An 18837-nucleotide genomic window follows, 5' to 3' on the forward strand; every position below is an offset into this window, starting at 1 on the left:
AAGTGCGGACAAACTTTGAGGACATTCTGCTAAGTGTCATGAACCAGTGACCAAAGGACACAAACAGCACGATGCCTCCTGTGTGAGGTGCTGATGGCAAAGTCACGGGGCAGGAAGGTCAGTCGGCTCGTCCACAGCTTTGGCGCATGGGCAGAGTGGGGAATCTGTGTGGTGGGGCTGTTTTCATTTCACAAGGTGAAAACTGTCAACACGCATCAGAGCCTGTTGTTGGACGCTGCTAACCTGCACAGTGTTAATTTTAAACAGTTCTTGAAGGAAAACCTGAGATGGTTGCGGCACCAGCGTGAACGCCACCAGTGTCACCAATCTGCAAATGGCCAAAGGGAAAAAGTTCCTGTTATGTATATTTCATGAAAAAAATTTGAACTGACTTCAAGAAGAATGGCTTAATAGTGATGGGGCTCTTTTCCCACCTACTGAGCTTACGGCGGGACTAATGTTTATGTCCTATGAATTTCAGGAAGGCATTTCGGTTCCCTTTGACCTCCCGGAGTCCTCTCCAGGAACTACGGTGGCTGTTGTGGATCAGAACCCCTCCCGGGTAAGAAAGGACCCAGGGTCTCAGGCATGAAACTGCAGCATGCACCAGGCTTTGAGACGCCCATTTTAATCAAGCCGTCTGCACCTGGACTCCCCAGGGTTAAGAGACATTGATTAGTGTGAGCTTTGGACGTGGAGATGCCCTGGGGCTTAAGAGACCCACTGCCACTCAGGTCTGTCCCAAAGAAGTGCCTTCCAACAGATGTGTGTGGACCTGGCCAGAGCCACCTGTCTGGAGCCACCAGGTGTCACCAATCTACAAAAGGTCAGCAGGGCAGAGTTCCTGTCAGTGGCCCTCCTCTTGCCTTAGGATATGGCATGCTGTACTTCTTTGTCCTGTCTTCTGCTGACCAAGGATGGTTGCCGTGGCTCCTCCTGGTCACAGTGTGCCACGTTGCCCTTGCGAAGCTTCTTCTTCCAAAGTCTTAGGGAGTGGCTGTGTGCCAAGCCTCCTGTTAGGAGGTCCAGAGCTGTTCTCAATACAGGCTTTCTTACTTGTCCATCTGAGGGCCTCTCCTGAGTGTGGGCCAGCTGGCCATCCTCACCCCAGTGATGAAGGCTGGGGGTCCTCTAGGACCCCTGGGACTCACCATGGGACCTTGGATGTGCCCCTGGATTTCTCCAGGCCTTGGAGACAGAAGGACCACCAGAGCCTTGGTTTAGCACTGAGAACCCCAAGTGCTGGGCAGCCTAGGGCCCCAACAACCCTGGGGCTCTCTGATATTATCATGTCTCATGCCCTCATCACTGCTCAGCCCACTGTTTTCTTGTGACAACTCAAACCTTACACTAGGCAAACCTACCCACAGGTTTCCTGGAAGGTTGCTATGGCTAGCTTTAAAATCCCACGTGTGCTATGGAATCCAGTTCATGTTTCCTAAGACATTCCTTGAGTGCATGTCTCTTTAAATGTATACCAATGTCTGGGCATAATAAAATACCAAGACTTCTAAGAGACAGCGAGGTGTCAGGCTGGCTGTGCACACCGTCCAGCTATCGGTGTCTGTCCAGGGAGGGATTACAAGCAGACACACCCTTCTTAAATCCCCAAGACAACCCTCTGGGAAAGGCCTTGCCAGGCTCCATTTTACACCTGGGGAAACAAACCTCAGAGGGGCCACAGTTGGTTGTTGAAGGTCATACAGGATGTGAAAGGCGGGATTCAGACAGTGCTCGGCCTCATGACCGAGAGTGAGGGTTGAACAGGTTCACGGGTCCCACCAGGCATGTTTAGTTTTGAGGGCTTGGGAGAGATACCCAGAGCTGACTCTCAACACACACTGGATCTCCCACCAGGTCCACTTACCGTCTGGAAGAGGTGCCGAGGATGCTGGGGGCCTTTTCTGGGTCTTAGATGAAGAAGTCCGGGTGGAGGGCTCCAGTGACAGTGTGGTGCTCGAGCGCCTACGCGCAGCCTTTGAGAAGAAGGCACCTGGAGCTGAAGGTAAGGGAGGCGGGGGTGGAGATGGAGGCTGAGGCCCGCCTTGGTGTGGAAATCTGTCTATACCAGCTAGGAAAGGCCCTGAGTTCTCTGCTAGGCCAGCACAGTGCCTGGATCTGTTTCAGGCAGTCACACACATGCACTGACTTCTATGAACTACAGAGGAAAAAAAAAAAAATCTCAGATCAGATAGGGTGTTTACATAGACAGGCACCTGTGATATATGCCTGTGTATCAGTAACATGGTCTACCTGTGTGAACACTGCACCACTCATACAGCAGAATTTTACATGCACGTTCTTGCGTGTGTGCGCACACACATACCTGCCTCAATATGATGCCGCTATGGAGATCCCCACACCATGCTGTTTGAACTTCCAGCCTCCAAAACTATGAAGTTAAAAGGCTCTTTGGGAAAATGTAGGATGTTGTCTCCGGCTACGGTGATGAAAATGGAACAGAACACAATTACACTTTCTGCTTCTCCTCAAATATGCCATGTGCATTCCCACCTTGGGAACTATATGCTGTCAGTTCCCTGCAGCAGGCCACTCCTTTGCCACACCCTAGCACAATGGCCGGGCTTCCTCGCCTCCTTGGAGTCTTGGGGACCTCCCTGACCATCACTCATGTTAGCCGATAGCCTACGCTGTCTGCACTGCTGTCTCTCTTTTCTTCTCCTCTGCCACATGACGTCACACACTTCTTCATCAACCACAGCCTCCTCAGGGGGGCCGGCTCCTTGGGGACGAGAGTTAGGCTGGTCCCCTCACAGAGGCAGCCTGTGGAGTAGCCCTGGTGTGATTAGGTGCTCAGGTTCTTGACGTGACATTGATGAATATGTGAAAACTCAATTATGCCGATCCAAAGAAAGGAAGTTCTCAAACGGAGTGTCGTCTGGGTCCTAACTTTAAAGCCATAGAGACTTGAAGCAGGGTCAACAGGAGAAGACCCCTTGTAGAGCATGTCTGGGGTAGAAAGGGTCTCACTGATGTCTGTAAGCGTTTCTTCCACTAGGCGTGATTGTCCAATCCCAGATACCCTGAGCAGGGTGCTCTACAGCCCTCTCTTCCCAGGAGGAGACTCTGTCCTTGGTCCTGAATGGGCCAAAATAGGCACATTAACTCAGACACATGGGTTAAAAAGCTTTTCTCCCTCCAGGTGTTTCTGATGAGTGCTGAGCTCATGAGAACAGAACCTCACATGGCCTAGTGAGCCTGTCTGAGCCACTGTTCTATAGCTGTGGGCAGACGCCATGGCCAAGGCAATGTTTCAGAGGTTTAGGTCATTGTCATCATGGTAGGGAGCATGGTGGCATTCAGGCAGACATGGTGCTGAAGAAGGAGCTGAGAGTTCTACATCTAGACCTGTAGGCAGCAGGAACAGATGGTCTCTGGGCTTTTGAAACTTCAAAGGCCACTGCCCCCACCAAATGATCTCCCTGGCTGGAGATCCAAACTTCTGGGGGGAGCTAATGAAAGCCTGAAACAATGCAAGACAAGAATTCATCTCTCGGGCATATCCATCCATCCATCATCATCCATCCATCCACCCATCCATCCACCCATCCATCCATCATCCATCCGTTTATTCATCCATCCATCATCCATCCATCCATCCACCTGTCTACCTACTCATCCCAAATGCTTCCAATGCCAAGCATGACAGTGAGCACTAAGGATAGAAAGACACACTTTGTGATTCTGAAGATTTGGCCAGAGGTTAACTTTAGTAAACTGTGGTGCTGCGCTGCTGCTTGCTGAGCAAGTACCATGTGCCAGGAGGTATCTAAATGTTTTATAGATCCTCTGACCCTTACCTGGGACGTTTGCATTATTTAAGCCCCACTTTGAAGACCAGGGAAATAAGGCTCCGAGACTCTGTGGCTCGGCCTCTTTCTTACGGTAATGTGTCCCAGGCAGTCTGTTCTCTCTCACCCCAAGGCCCAGCCATTTGCATGTCTGATTTTGTCTCTTGTAACTAAGCAGCTGGAGCCAGCACCTCCGAGCATCAGCTTTGTTTGACTCACGGCACTTTGGGTAGTTTTAGACTGCACATGAATACATATTTTAAAGTATTTAACAGGTACCTCTCTCCATGCATGGTAGGAAAGAAATGATGCTAATACACATCAGGGCTCACGGTCAAATGTTTCTTCTTAAATGAATGTGCTTATAAAAACGTGAGTTGGTTTTAAACAAAATTTGGTGTAAATCACAGCCCAAGTGACATCTGGGTACATACAGGAAACTAAGAAAGAATGTGTACTCTGTGATGTTTGGGCCAAATAGGTGTCTGGGGCATAAAATTACAAAAGGAAGTAATTATTTTTTTTTCTGGAAGTAATGTGTGTACCTCAGTAATGTGGGGAGTGTGTGTACCAGGGACTAGCTTTAGCTGTCTAGAAAGATGTTTACTATTTTTAAAGTATTGTGGTAGGGTATGCAAACAGAGTGCACCTTCTCCTGACAGGACCCCCCCCTCTCCCCCAACACTCACAATGCCATCTTATTCCAGGACCCCCTGCACTGAGGACCTGCGAGCAGCCCCTTCAGTGTGAGCTTTTTCACCAGCTGGGGCAAGATCCTGTGCGCTATGACCTCACAGGATGGCTTCGCAGGGCCAAGCCCAACCTCTCAGCCATGGATGCCCCTCAGGTCCTGCAGCAGTCAAAAAGGTGAGCCAAGCTGGGCAGGGGACAGGGCAGGGGCATCTGTCCCTACGGCTGTTTCTGTTCAGCAACAACCGGCAAGCGACGGCAGTCTAGAAGTCCCATCCTGTGAGCTGCAGGAAGAAGGCCATGACTCCAATCGGAGTAGGTACAATGTCTCCCAGGGGGCAGAGCAGAGAAGGCTTTCGGGGGAAGTCGGCTCACAGCTAAAAAGCCGTGTCTCTATATTTTGGCTTTCCACCTTTCATTAAGTATCTGAGAGATGATATAACTGGAGTAACTTTTATGGACATCCTAGAAGCCGGGGGCTCATAAAAACCAAAAGGCTGTGCTCTGTAGCAGTAGAAAAAGCTCTCTGCACGCCACGCTTGCTCGTCCCAGGGGTAGTAACACGAGGCCGGCAGCAATCCAAACTCCACTTCCAGGTTAATGGAAAATGCTTGCTTTGTGTGTGTGTGTGTGTGTGGGGGGGTGCGTCTCTCGAGTTCAGTGCTCGAGTTAGAAACCCTGGTGGGGTGGAATCTCGTGCAAGGAGAGGAGGAGAGGCTAGCCTCCTGGGTAGGCAGATGGATCAGAAAGGGGTGTATGCTGAATGCCCACTGTGTGTCTTATTCCTCTCTTCAGAGGGACACGGCATACTGAGCTCCATTTTACAGAGGGAATACAGACACCCCAGTGGGAAGTTCCTTGCTTTTGACCATGGAGTTGACTCTGCTGGCAGAGCAGGGGTTCAGCCTGAACCTACGTGACACTCGGGGACGCCCATCTCAGGGTCTTATGATCAGAATTTGCTGTAAATGGCAAACCCAGAAGGCCATGGGAGTTCACAGCTCTTCTAGAGACCCAGATGGGGACTACGGCAAACGGATGAGGGTTAGCGCCTGGGGATGGAGGACGCTGGACCAAGCCCTAGCTCTCCCCTGTGGTATGAGAGTGAGCAGTGACGCTCCTATGGCTTCCTCCACTGTAACATCAAAGCCACACCTAGCACAAGATTCGGCAGGCCGGCTCTGCTTTGCAGGCAAGGAGTGTGTGCGCTGTGCTTCAGCGTCCTCCGCTTATACTGGAAACCAGGGACCTCCATTACAAAGCACGGGTGGCCGCACATGGGTGCTCACAGTAAAGCCTCTGTGATACAAGGTAGCAGGTGGCTTAGGGGAAAGTCTAGGTCACATCAGACCTAGAATGCCTTGGGGTCTTGGAGCGTTCCTTCCTGCTTTTGAGTCAACTGAGGGGTGTTGAGTCAGGGAATGGGGAGACAAACTCTTAGTGAGGGGTGAGCCATGATCTCAGTACCTGGGCAAGGGCCGGAAGGCATAGCAGCACTGGGCAGAAAGCACATTGGAATGTTTTGCCAGGCCTGGTGATGCGCACACCTTTAATCCCAGCACTCCAGAGGGGAGGCTGGGCCAGGTAGGTCTCTGTGAGTCGAGACCATCTTGGCCCACACAGTGAATTCCAGGCCAGCCAGGTCTCACAGTGAAATCCTATTTTGTTTTATTTATTTTTAATTTTTAATTATGCACACAGCACTCTGCCTGCATGTACACCTGCAGGCCAGAAGAGGATATCATATCACATTACAGTCAAATCACATTATAGACGGTTGTGAGCCACTATGTGGTTGCTGGGAATTGAACTCAGGACCAATGCTCTTAACCTCTGAGCCATCTCTCCAGCCCTGAAATCCTATTTTTAAAACAAACAACGAGAATAACAAAAAACAAACAAAACTGAGTGAACACTGTGAATTTGTTGCAGATGGTCACCTGCAGATCCTTACCCTGGTGACAGAGAGACAAGCCCTGCTTGATCTCAGAGTGAGGATCCATAGTGAGGGCCTCAGTGAGCCAAAGGCTTTCGGAAGGTTGTGTGTTCCTCGAGCTACAGCCCAAGGTCACATGAAAAGTGGAAAGACACTCCATTGGGTAGAGCCACACATCAGACTGGGCTGGGTTGGGAGCACCTGCCTTCTCCACCCCAGGCTCATGGCTCCTGGGTGCTGACTCAGCACTCAGCATCCTGGTTAGACCTGGATCTCAGCCCACCTTGTGGCACACCTCTGTTGACTCTTGCCATCTGCCCAGGTTTGTGATCCATTCCAAACACCTCCCTGTGAGCCACTGGCCTGGATCACGTGCCATTAGGGCTGGGGCTGGAATGGGACCTAGGCTTTTGGGTAATGACAAAAGGTCCCCTGAATGCTTCCTGGGGAGACAGAGCTGGTGGCACGTGGCAGGTACCAGGCCTCTGGCTCCCAGCCCCACCCGGTGGAACAGCAGGTTCTGCCCAGATGCCATTTTCCTGGCCCTCATGTGGATTGCTCCACTTGAAGGGTGGATGGCAATGGCCAGCTAGCGCGTGAAGTGCTTTGGGCCTGTTCGCACTCTACCTCACTATCCCCTACCTCCTATCCCCCGCCCCCATCAGTCCTCTTGCTCCCAGATGGATTCGTGTCTACTGCCACACAGTCAGCTCACATATGATCTTATGTCTCTGTCAAGTCTGAGCTCCGCAGATGAGAGAATGCAATGGTCCCGTCTTCCTGAGACTGAGCAGGACGATTATTTCCAGTTACAGCTATTTTATATTCATTCTTCATCAGGGCTACAAAGAATTCTGTTGTGACACAAGCCGCATTTCTTTCTTGCTTTCTTTTCTTTTTTTTTTTTTTAAGATTTATTTATTTATTATTATGTATACAGTGATCTGTCTGCATGTACACCTTCAGGCCAGAAGAGGGCGTTAGATCACATTACAGATGGTCGTGAGCCACCATGTGGTTGCTGGGAATTGAACTCAGGACCTCTGAAAGAGCAGACAGTGTGCTCTTAACCTCTGAGCCGTCTCTCCAGACCCACAAGCCGCATTTCTTTGTCCATTCCTCTGTTGGGTACCTAGGCTGGTTCCACGTCTTGGTCCTTGAGCAGCGGCAGCCTGGGTTCATGAGGGAGCCCTAGGACCTAGGTACCCTCGCCATGCATGCTGTGGGGAGGCGGGGGCACTTAGTGTGAGCCTTGGCGCTTCATTACTGTAGCAGTGAGTCCTTCATTCCTGCAGCCATATGGTTAGCGCCTACTGTATACTCGGCTTCTCCCAGGGACAATTAATATGGCTGTACCTTCAGGATATAGAGGCTTTGTAGGACTGACAGGAGGGAGATGTTCACGGGCAGGGGAGGAGAGGGCTGCTGATGGAGGAGCCAGTATTTCTGAGAGATAGGTGCCACAGACAGGAGTGTTGTGAATGGAGGGGCTTCTGTCTTCCAGAGAGTTCCCTGCAACCACTCCCTCTCTCTTCCTCACTAGGGAGGAACTGCAGCGGCTCTTCCAGCCCCGGGCCAAGCTGCCTCCTGTGTGCCGTGTGGTGGCAGGGCTTGAGGGCACCTCTCAGCAGGCTCTGCACAGGAGCCGCGTGGTGCGGAGGGCCTTTGCCAGCAGCCTTGCTGCAGTGAAGAGGAAAGCGCCCTGTGCACAGGTCAAGCTGCAGATGGTGAGTGAGCATGGGCGAGCTAGGCTCGGACCCGTGTGACCATGGACCTCCATGACAGGGGCCGCCACCCTGCCAGGCTTCTACCATGAGCCACAAAACCACAAGATGGGTTTCCTCCATTCTGCTGAGGCATGGAGGTTCCAAGTCTTGGAGGAGTGTGGCCATGGCTCCCCCTGAGAAGTGACTTCCCTAGGTGCAAGGCTGTTGAGCTGAGGATGTTCAGGGAGACCCATGGGTCACCAGTGCCTTCTTCTCTGAGCTATCTGACTAGTTAGTTACCCTGCCCCCCCCCTTTCTCCCTGAGTCACCCTCTCTGGTGGGGTGCAGGCAACAGGAACCAGTACTGATGAAAACACACTGCCTTAACCCATTAGCAGGTATGAGCATCCGATTGGCCGCTGGTCAGGTCTAGTGCAAACAGGACCTGCAGTTGCAGATCACAGGACCATGGGAAGGATGTGTTTGAAGAGTGAAACCTCATGGGCTGTTACAGAAGGAAGCCCCCGGGTCCCAAGTCCAGTTTCTGGTTGCAGTGCCTCTGCTGAGGAGGGTCTCTGTGGCCCTGACCCTGCCGTTGGCCTTCCTCGTGCCTCAACTTTCCCATCTGTGTCCATGGGGCTGGTATAAAGACCCTTTATTTCTCCTGAGCATAAACCAGTAAGACACAAGGTCCTGGGTGCGGGAGATAGCGCGTTCCCAAGGATGTGCAGGCTGAATGTGTGTTTGGGGAGCATCCAGATGCCTGAGTGCTTTCCCCTGAGACACTGGCTCTCACTCCTGGTCTGCTTTGGTTCCAGGATGCTCTCATCAGCTTGCTGAGACGGTCTCGGCTGCACTTCATCCACTGTCTTGTGTCAACCTCAGTGGAAAGCAAGGCTGGACTGGGGGCTCCATCACCACCACAGCCCGGAGAGAACCAAGGTGGAGCCAACGAGCCCCCAGCTCTGGACATCCCAGCACTGAGGGTTCAGCTTGCAGGCTCTCATATCCTGGAGGCATTACGGCTGCACAGGGCAGGTAGGAGACAGCTGGGAAGAGAGCACCTTGTCCTGGTGGTACCCACTATATTCCAGGCAGCCAGGGGACAAGAACACTCATTGTATGTCAGGCAGCCACCAAACAGGAACACCCACTATGTGCCCTGGCTGTGCAGTGCAGACAAGAGGCTCATGGGAAGAGGGCCTGGGGGCTTCTCCTACTCTTAGCAGGCAGGGGTACCCCCAAAAGAGTCCTGAGGCTGTAGTATCAGCTCCCATCTGCAGGCGGGAGAACGATCAGCAGGGGACCACGGGGTTCAGGTTTGAGGGACCGAGGCCAGGCTGGTGTGGAGCTAACACTCACCGGGGGAGGCCGCAGCTGCCTCCACTGGCCACTTAGCTGGGTGCAGCTGGGTGATGGAGTGGCAGGGGAGCTTTGGGTTAGCCCGAGGGGAGTGCTCGGATCTGTTTACCATGCAAGCTGGTGCCACTGGCTAATCTTACCCACTGAGTTTGATCTGAAATCACCCCACTCTTTGCTGCTTTCGAAGGCCTGAGCTCTGCCACCCTCTCCTCTCCACAGAGGCCTGGCAGCTGTCTCATGTGGCCTGTTTGTATCATGCCTCTGATGTTCTATCTTGTGGTCATTGCAAACCCCATGTCAGTAGCGGAACTGTGGACACAGATCATCTGCTAGAGAAGCTGGGAGTCTGCTAGAGAAGCTGGGAGTCTGCTAGAGAAGCTGGGAGCCTGCTAGAGAAGCTGGGAGCCTGCTAGAGAAGCTAGGAGTCTGCTAGAGAAGCTGGGAGTCTGCTAGAGAAGCTGGGAGCCTGCTAGAGAAGCTGGGAGTCTGCTAGAGAAGCTGGGAGTCTGCTAGAGAAGCTGGGAGCCTGCTAGAGAAGCTGAGAGTCTGCTAGAGAAGCTGGGAGCCTGCTAGAGAAGCTGAGAGTCTGCTAGAGAAACTGGGAGCCTGCTAGAGAAGCTGTGAGTCTGCTAGAGAAGCTGGGAGCCTGCTAGAGAAGCTGAGAGTCTGCTAGAGAAGCTGGGAGCCTGCTAGAGAAGCTGAGAGTCTGCTAGAGAAGCTGGGAGCCTGCTAGAGAAGCTGTGAGTCTGCTAGAGAAGCTGGGAGCCTGCTAGAGAAGCTGAGAGTCTGCTAGAGAAGCTGTGAGTCTGCTAGAGAAGCTGGGAGCCTGCTAGAGAAGCTGAGAGTCTGCTAGAGAAGCTGGGAGCCTGCTAGAGAAGCTGGGAGTCTGCTAGAGAAGCTGGGAGCCTGCTAGAGAAGCTGTGAGTCTGCTAGAGAAGCTGTGAGTCTGCTAGAGAAGCTGGGAGCCTGCTAGAGAAGCTGAGAGTCTGCTAGAGAAGCTGGGAGCCTGCTAGAGAAGCTGAGAGTCTGCTAGAGAAGCTGGGAGTCTGCTAGAGAAGCTGAGAGTCTGCTAGAGAAGCTGGGAGTCTGCTAGAGAAGCTGGGAGTCTGCTAGAGAAGCTGAGAGTCTGCTAGAGAAGCTGGGAGTCTGCTAGAGAAGCTGAGAGTCTGCTAGAGAAGCTGAGAGTCTGCTAGAGAAGCTGAGAGTCTGCTAGAGAAGCTGGGAGCCTGCTAGAGAAGCTGGGAGTCTGCTAGAGAAGCTGGGAGCCTGCTAGAGAAGCTGTGAGTCTGCTAGAGAAGCTGGGAGCCTGCTAGAGAAGCTGAGAGTCTGCTAGAGAAGCTGAGAGTCTGCTAGAGAAGCTGAGAGTCTGCTAGAGAAGCTGGGAGTCTGCTAGAGAAGCTGGGAGTCTGCTAGAGAAGCTGGGAGTCCTTCAAGGCAAAGCTGAGACTCCCCGCCACCTCACACCATACACCAAGCACATCAACACAGGCATGGGGAGATGCATACACCACAGGGGAGAGGGGGGAGGCTCACAGCTGCAGCCGGGCCCCACAGCCAACAGACCCGCCTGGCTGATGGCAGGCTCTGCTGCACCATAAAGTGTGCGTATGTGTGCACATGCATGATGTGCGGGTGCATATATGTGAATATATGTGTGTTTATGAGTTTGCCTGTGTATGCACGTGCATGTGTGGTGTGCTCGTGTCCGCATGAGTACGCATGTGTTTGGAGTGGTGTGGTGTGTATGATGTATGTGGTCTGTGTGTGTGTGTGTGTGTGTGTGCGTGTGCGTGTGCGTGCGCGTGCGCGTGCGCGTGCGCGTGCGTGTGCGCGTGCGCGTGCGCGTGCGCGTGTGCGTGTGCGTGTGCGTGTGTGTGCGTGTGTGTGTGTGTGTGTGATATGTATGTCGTCTCCTATCTGTTCACAGTACTTTTCTCAATCCGTAGATCATGTGAGAATCATGGTGCCCTGGGCAGTGTACAAAGGCTTTAAACATGTCTCCTAAGGTGGACGTACATGCATGCCCCTGTGGGACACTGAGAAGAAGGAGGAAAGAGAGAGAGAGAGAGGGAGAGAGAGAGAGAGAGAGAGAGAGAGAGAGAGAGAAGAGAGAGAAGAGAAGACAGAGACAGAGACAGAGACAGAGTCCTGAGAGAAAGCGCGGGGAGGATACTGCAGAGTTTTCCGGAAGGTCTTGTTGAGGAGCAGGTCTGTATCGGGATGCTCCAGAGCAGGGACGTGAGCAACAAGCCAGCAATGACTGAACCCTAGCGTGTACCAGACCCCACCTGTGTCTTCCCGTCTGTGACTGGCCCGCTCTGTTCCCAGGTTACGCTGAACACATGGGGCTCGCTCAGTTCCGCCGTCGGTTCCAGGTGCTGGACCCTACACTGCTGAAGAAGCTTGACTTGACCTCTGAGGGGCTGGATGAAAGGGAGGTATGCGAAGTTGGCTCCAGAGACTGTGGCAACACAGAACCCCAGGGGACCTGCTCACCCCCCCACCCTGAGGTGGTCTATGGGAATGTTTGAGAAGTGCCTCACGTGAGTGTGTAATGAGCAGGCAGCCTCAGGACCTTCACCCCGGCCGTGCCTCTCCAGGGGACACTCCCTGATGTGCCATTTGCTAACCTCAGCTCAGCGACGGTCATCGCTGAGTCCTTTCCTTCTGATGTCTCAACGGTCCCTGTCCTTAACTAAAAGCACCCCAGCAAGCACTCAATAGTCTTAACCAGGTGGCTGCATACACGCACGTGCGCGTGCACGCACAGACACGCCCACGCAGTCTATCTTTGCGCGTTGTACCCTTGTTTTCTGTTTCCACTCCTGTTCTGAATCCATGAGAGCTCACCTTTACCTCGCACACTTTGCTCTCCACAGTTCCGGAGCTGTGGAGAATGGCTGTAGGCTCAGTGGCATCCGCGAGGCAGCCAGCCCCCCCCCCCACCCCCCCCCCCAGACGCAAGTACAGTTAGCCTGGTCGGCAGATGAGTCCCTCAGAGAGGAAGCAAGTGCCAAGTTCTTAGAATTGAGTCCCACAGGTGCCCCTGAGCTTGTTCCATGAAATCCAGCTTCTAAATCCCAGAGGGGAGGGTTGTGTGGGTCTCAGGGTCACATGTGCATAACTTCTTCAGCTTTCCCTCCGGCAAGTGATGGTCTGCCCCAATCTCTTCTTATTTAAAGTGGGAACAGCAGCAGCTGCTGCTGCTGCCTCAATTGCTGCCCTGAAGATAAAATACAATAGAATAGCTGCTGTGCTCTGCACAGGCCCCAGCACCTGGGAGGGCCTCACACCTGGTAACTGTGTCCATCAACAGCAGCAGCAGTGGTTGCAGCTCAGCATCTTTCAGGGTCAGAGTGTCAAGGGTGGTTGACCCACAGACCCTGTGTGCACTTAACCATCACCCTCCCCTGCCCCACCCCCCGGTGTGTGTGTGTGTATGTGTGTGTGTGTGCGCGTGAGCGTGTGTGGCCAAGTGTGCTTGGAATCTTCCACACTGCATTCCTCAGTGGACCATGAGATGGGAGGGGTAAACAGAGTCACAGTCTTTGGTCCCTTGGTTTCTGTCCTCTGTACCAGGACACAGGGCACCTCCAGCAGACAGACAGATCCTTCTGTGTGACACACCCCACCGTCCCCACCCCCGTCGGTTGGAAGCTCTACAGTTTGGCTCCAACGCAATCAGCGTCTGGGGTCCTTTCTCCTTGGTCTTTGCTTGCTTGATCATCACACAGAGGAGGCACAGTGTTGGAGACTCTGGGGTTCCTGCCCAGTTGGAAATGGAGCAGGCTAGGGATGTGGGGGAGCTTCCTGCGTGGGTGATGTGTGTGGCGCATGGCAGCTTTTGGACTCTGGACGAGTCAGCAGGATTCTGTAGCAGCTAAGCCGAATCCACCTCCATACACACTCCAGGCCCCGGAGAATGGAAAATTACCAGAGCGATGGATTTGGTTGGGAGTGTTTCTTGCTTCTTATTCTTTTATTTTATTTTCTTTTATTTGTTCACAAATTTCATTTGCTAGGGCATAGAATTTTGGTAGCAAAAGAAGAGAACACCATCCTGCCTCTTATGAAAAAGCTAATAAATATTCATTCGTCAGGCAACGTGATGGGCTATGAATTAAACATGAGCATGTGCAGGCTCTGCAAGCAGAGTGGTTAAGACCTCAGGATCCAGTGAGACTAAGTCTGACGGCCAAGAAAGGTCAATGTCGTCATTAGACACTAGACTGTTGCAAGGGGGGATTCTTGTCGAGGTGGAAAATGGGCCCCAGGGAAGTCCCCGCATGCCTGATACTCTCCCTCTGGGTCCCCTCACACTGACATCACAGAAAGGCTTCCTGGAGTTAGGGTGCACTCCTGTGATCCTAACACTAACGGGGTAGGGGCAGAAGGATTGGGAGTTCAAGTGAGTTATGTTCTGAGAAAATCTTCTAGGACAAAACCCCCTGCTCAGGGAATTGGTGCTCGCCCACCCCGGAGGTGGCTGAAGGCCTGCAGAGCCAGGCAGGAGTACAGCTGGGATTCAAACCCAGACTCTCTGTGGTCCTTATGTAGAACATTAAAATTTAATACGGGTGGAGAGATTGCCTATCAGTTTTGAGCATTTGTTGCAATGCTCAGTTCCCAGCACCCATGTGTGGCAGCTTACCATGCCCTGTAACTCCAGGGGATACAACAGTTTCTTCTTTGTTTCTTTGTTTTGTTTTGTTTTGTTTTTGGTTGTTTGGTTGTTTCTTTCTTTCTTTCTTTCTTTCTTTCTTTCTTTCTTTCTTTCTTTCTTTCCTTCTTTCTTTTTCTTTCTTTCTTTCTTTCTTTCTTTCTTTCTTTCTTTCTTTCTTTCTTTCCTTCTTTCTTTTCTGGCTTCAATTGCACCTGCTTGTACAGGGTGCAGGTAAACTCTCACAGACAGACAGACAGGCAGACACAAATATCTAAAATCACGTTATTAAAAACAGTGAGTGCTACTTTTTTTGCTATAGGAACTTGAAGAGAAAAACAGCTTAAGCGAGGCAAAGAGCCTAGGCCCAGGCCATCACAGCAGAGGGAAAAGGTGCTGGGGGTGGCTCACCCCCCTGCTTTTTCAGTCTCCAACATCTATCTGAATCCAGCTCTTTTGCCCCGCCTGGAGAGGGAGCTGTCCACACCTGCTGTGCCAAACTGGCTCTCTGGGAATTAATCCCACCAGCCTTCCCAGCTCACTTGCTGGGTCCTCGCCTTTGGGTAGCTCTTCTCCACCACATGAGCCAATCCAATTACCGTGTAGGGTGTCTGTGGCTGCTGCGGTTGGTACCTTGAAGGTTAAATGACACTTGCTGCCTTTAACCGAGATGTGGTCCGTGTGTGAGGGAGGGAACCCAGGAGTTCCGTATGAGCCACAGTTGGAACTGGAGGCTTTGGCTTCAAACTGCCTCTTCTTCCATGGTTGTCTAAGGATCGGATGCCCTTGGTAGCTGGTGTGGATGCCTGAACCGGGGCAAACTCAGTGCAGCGCCCAGCACAGCCCTGTGTGAAGACACTGCTCCACCTTGTCCCTGGCTACACCTTTCCACAACATCCTAGACACAGGAAGCCCTTGACAAAACTCGGGGGCAGAATTTTTACATCTAATTGATCTATCAATTATTAAGAGACAGGTGTTAACGCCCCTGGCCACTGATGTTGAACTGTCTTGATTTTGATTTTATCCATTTTCTGTTCCTCATGTCTTGGGGGCCTCTCTGTCTAGGTGCTAAAACGATTTACCTGGCTGGTTGGTGGGTTAAACCCTTTCATCGCTGGACATATCCCTCGCTGCCTATAGCAATGGCTTTTGTTCAAGTCCAGTTTTGTCCAGTGTCAGTGCTGGTGTCATCTCTTTCACGTTCACCATGTGAATGGCGTTACTTGCTTCATAGTGGCCCCTTCAACTGAGTCTCTTGTGTGTGGCAAGCAGATGTCTGGTCTCCTTTGTATAGGGAAAGTTGTTCTTTTCATCCGAGGAACCTGCCAGTATCTCAGAGACCATGGGGTACGTCTGAATTGACCAGGATTCCCTCAGATTGATGTTAACCTGGTTCTAGTGGGAGAAAGAGCCCTTGTCCCACAGAGCCATCTTCTTCTGACACCTCTGTGCTGTTGTCACGTGTACACATCATAAACCCACTAATACGACTTTATAGTTTTCTTTCACTTTTGAGAATGGGTCTAACCCTGTAGCCCCAACTGTCCTGGAACTCACTCTGTAGATCAAGGTGGCCTCTAACTCAAAGATCTGCCTGCCTTTGCCTCAAGCATGCTGGGATTAAAAATGTGCGCCACCACACAGGGCTTAATGCTGTTTTCCGTTAGGTTTTCTGCTGCTCTCGAGTCTTCAAAGGTTTGAGTCATTGTTTCTTTCAGCCTTTAATACAAATACAGAATCTGGTAGCAGCGGCTTCCCAGCCGGTGCGCCTGTGAGTGGGGCTTTGAGCCATCTTTGTTTTGGGAGGATTGGGACCAAGCTCTGTAAGGTGTAGAGGCCTTGATTGACGAAGCCTTTTCCCTCCCAGCATCCTTACTGTGTAATTGCACTGCCTTGTGGACTTCATTACTCAGTCTCTGGTTTGTTTTCTGTGCTTGTGACAAACACTGTGAACGAAAACAACTTGAAGGGGGGGGGGGGCGCAAAGGGTTTATTTCAGCTTCCAAGTCACTGTCCATCACAGGGCAAATAAGGGTGGGAGCTCAAGTCAGGTGGTAAAGCAGAGACCATGGAGGAACACTGCAGGTTCTCTGTCTCCCCTCTCCCTCCCCCTTCCCCCTCCCCTCCTTTCCCCTCCCTCCCACTACCCCTCCCTCCTCTTTTCCCCTCCCTCCTTTCTCCCCTCTCTCCTCCCTCTTTCCCCTCCCTCTCCTTCTCTCTTCCCTTCCCTTCTCTCCCCTCCCTCCATCCCCCTCCCTCTCTCTTCCTCCATCCCTCTCCCTCTCTCTTCCTCCATCCCCCTCCCTCTCTCTTCCTCCATCCCTCTCCCTCACTCTTCCTCCATCCCTCTCCTTCACTCTTCATTCCTTCCCCCTCCCCTCCCTCCTCTCTCCCCCTCCTTCCCTCCCTCCCTTCTCCCCTCTCTCCCCCCTCCCTCCTCCTTCCCCCTCCTCCCTCTCCCTCCCTCTCCCTCTCCCTCTCTCTCCCTCTCCCTCTTCTCTCCCTCCCTCTCCCTCTCTTCCTTCATCCCCCTTCCTCTCTTTTCATCCTTCCCCCTTTCCCTCTCTCCTCCCTTCCCCCTCCCCCTCCCTCCCTCCCCCACCTCCCTCCCTTCTCCTTTCTCCCTCTCCCTCCCTCCCTCCCCCACCTCTCTCTCCCACCTCTTTCTCTATCCTATCCTATCCCTCTTACACAGCCCAAGACCAGCTTCCCAGGGAATGGTGTCACCCATTGTGGACTGAGCCCTGTTACCTCAGTGAACAATCAAGGAAATACCCACAGATGTGACCACAGGCTGATGTGACGCAGGGAGTTCCCCCACTATGGTCTTCTTTCCTTCCAAGTGTCAAACCAGCCATTTTGGGCTGATTCTTTCTCTGGCATTTTCTTGACTCCCTGCTGTGCTGAGCTTGTTTCCTGGCTCTCACCTCCCTGTTCATAGTCTTAAGATGGAGATCTCTTATGTTTTAGGAAGGAGTAAAATTTGGGGACGTTTTAGGCAGTTGTCTCTCCTTCTTCTCTCCTCCCCTGAGGCTCCACCATGCAGATGCCGGCTCCCTTCGGTTGCGGTTGCGGGGCCTGGCCCACTTGTCTTCATTCCACCTTCTCTGCTCTTCACGTCAGGTGGTTCCCTTTGATGTCACCCCCATCTCGCCACCTCATCTGCTGGCAGCCCAGGTCTGTCACTGAGCCCCACGGTGACACGGTGAAGGAAGACTTTCCACTTGCGGATTTTAGTCATCCATGTCTTTACATCGCCTCACTGGTGTTTTACATCTGGGGCTCATTCCGACATTCTATGGACCCGGTACACGCCCCTCAGGGAGGGAGTCGGCCATAGAGACACCTATAGCCTTTTCTGTCTTTTTACTCATTAAATGGCACTTTCTTCAGGTCTCTGAACAAAGCTACAGTGAGTACTTGGATATCTATGCGCTAAGTCCACACTCTGAGCCCAGAAGGCTTACTTTACTGGCCACACCCTCCTTTCCCCAATATTAATATCTTGGAGTGTGTGGCGTGTGTGTGTGTGTGTGTGTGTGTGTGTGTGTGTGTGTGTGTGTGTGTGTTCCTATTGGAAACTGGGTTTTCAGTCACTTCTAGACAGGTCTTTCTTAACCATCTGGTGACTTGTCTAGTGTGAATCCTTGGTGTCTTCACCTGGTTTTTAAAGCCTGTGGCTTTATTGGGGTCCTCCTCAGTGAGGACTGCCTCTGTATCCATTTTCACGGTCTCCAGAAATTGTTCTGGGCAGTATTTTATTTTACCGATGAGTCTGGGTCCAGTAGGGAGAGTTGTCTACACCTAGGCCGCCAGCTGCTGTTCTCCAGTGTCTGACTTCTGTCCCTTCCTTGTCTCCCTGTGCCCCCGGCCCATGGCTTGTACTCTTGTCCTGATCCTGGAAGCAGAAAGACACAGGCACCACAAGCCCACCGGCTGTTCCATTAACTACAGCTTGTGAGGTTTCTGGTTGAAGGGCTCACTGCTTGCTTCGGTCAAGGAGGGCCTGGGGCCCAGGTCAGCCATGCCTCACTGTGTAGACAGGACTCTCTGTCTGAGAAGCTGCTGCTTTCTTGCTATGACTCATCTGGTGGCCCCACTGCAGAGTCAGCGCTGGCTGGGGTTCGGGGAGCAGGGATAAGAGGGCCGTCGAGAATTCACTGTGTAGACCAGTAGCTCTCTGTGTAAACCAGCAGCTCTCTGTGTAGACCGCAACTGTCTGTGTAGACCAGCAGCTCACTGTATAGACCAGCAGCTCTCTGTGTAGACCAGCAGCTCTCTGTGTAGACCAGCAGCTCTCTGTGTAGACCAGCAGCTCTCTGTGTAGACCAACATCTCTCTGTGTAGACCAGCAGCTCTCTGTGTAGACCAACATCTCTCTGTGTAGACCAGCAGCTCTCTGTGTAGACCAGCAGCTCTCTGGTAGACCAGCACTCCTGTGTAGACCAGCAGCTCTCTGTGTAGACCAGCAGCTCACTGTGTAGACCAGCAGCTCTCTGTGTAGACCAGCAGCTCTCTGTGTAGACCAGCAGCTCTCTGTGTAGACCAGCAGCTCTCTGTGTAGACCAGCAGCTCTCTGTGTAGACCAGCAGCTCTCTGTGTAGACCAGCAGCTCTCTGTGTAGACCAGCAGCTCTCTGTGTAGACCAGCAGCTCTCTGTGTAGACCA

At 52.4% G+C, this 18837-nt stretch overlaps 1 protein-coding gene across 1 annotated transcript in view; it reads left to right on the top strand.

Moving 5' to 3' along the window:
- Myo18b (myosin XVIIIB) overlaps window positions 1–18837 on the top strand; it is a 200747-nt gene that overhangs the window by 41020 nt on the left and 140890 nt on the right. Inside the window, 6 exon segments of the mRNA XM_051162160.1 lie at window positions 482–562; window positions 1858–2005; window positions 4520–4679; window positions 7982–8165; window positions 8963–9182; window positions 11835–11944. Of these exon segments, the coding sequence (XP_051018117.1) occupies window positions 482–562; window positions 1858–2005; window positions 4520–4679; window positions 7982–8165; window positions 8963–9182; window positions 11835–11944 (903 nt within the window).

This window comes from Acomys russatus, chromosome 19 (genome assembly GCF_903995435.1).
Source record: "Acomys russatus chromosome 19, mAcoRus1.1, whole genome shotgun sequence".
Lineage (NCBI taxonomy): Eukaryota > Metazoa > Chordata > Mammalia > Rodentia > Muridae > Acomys > Acomys russatus.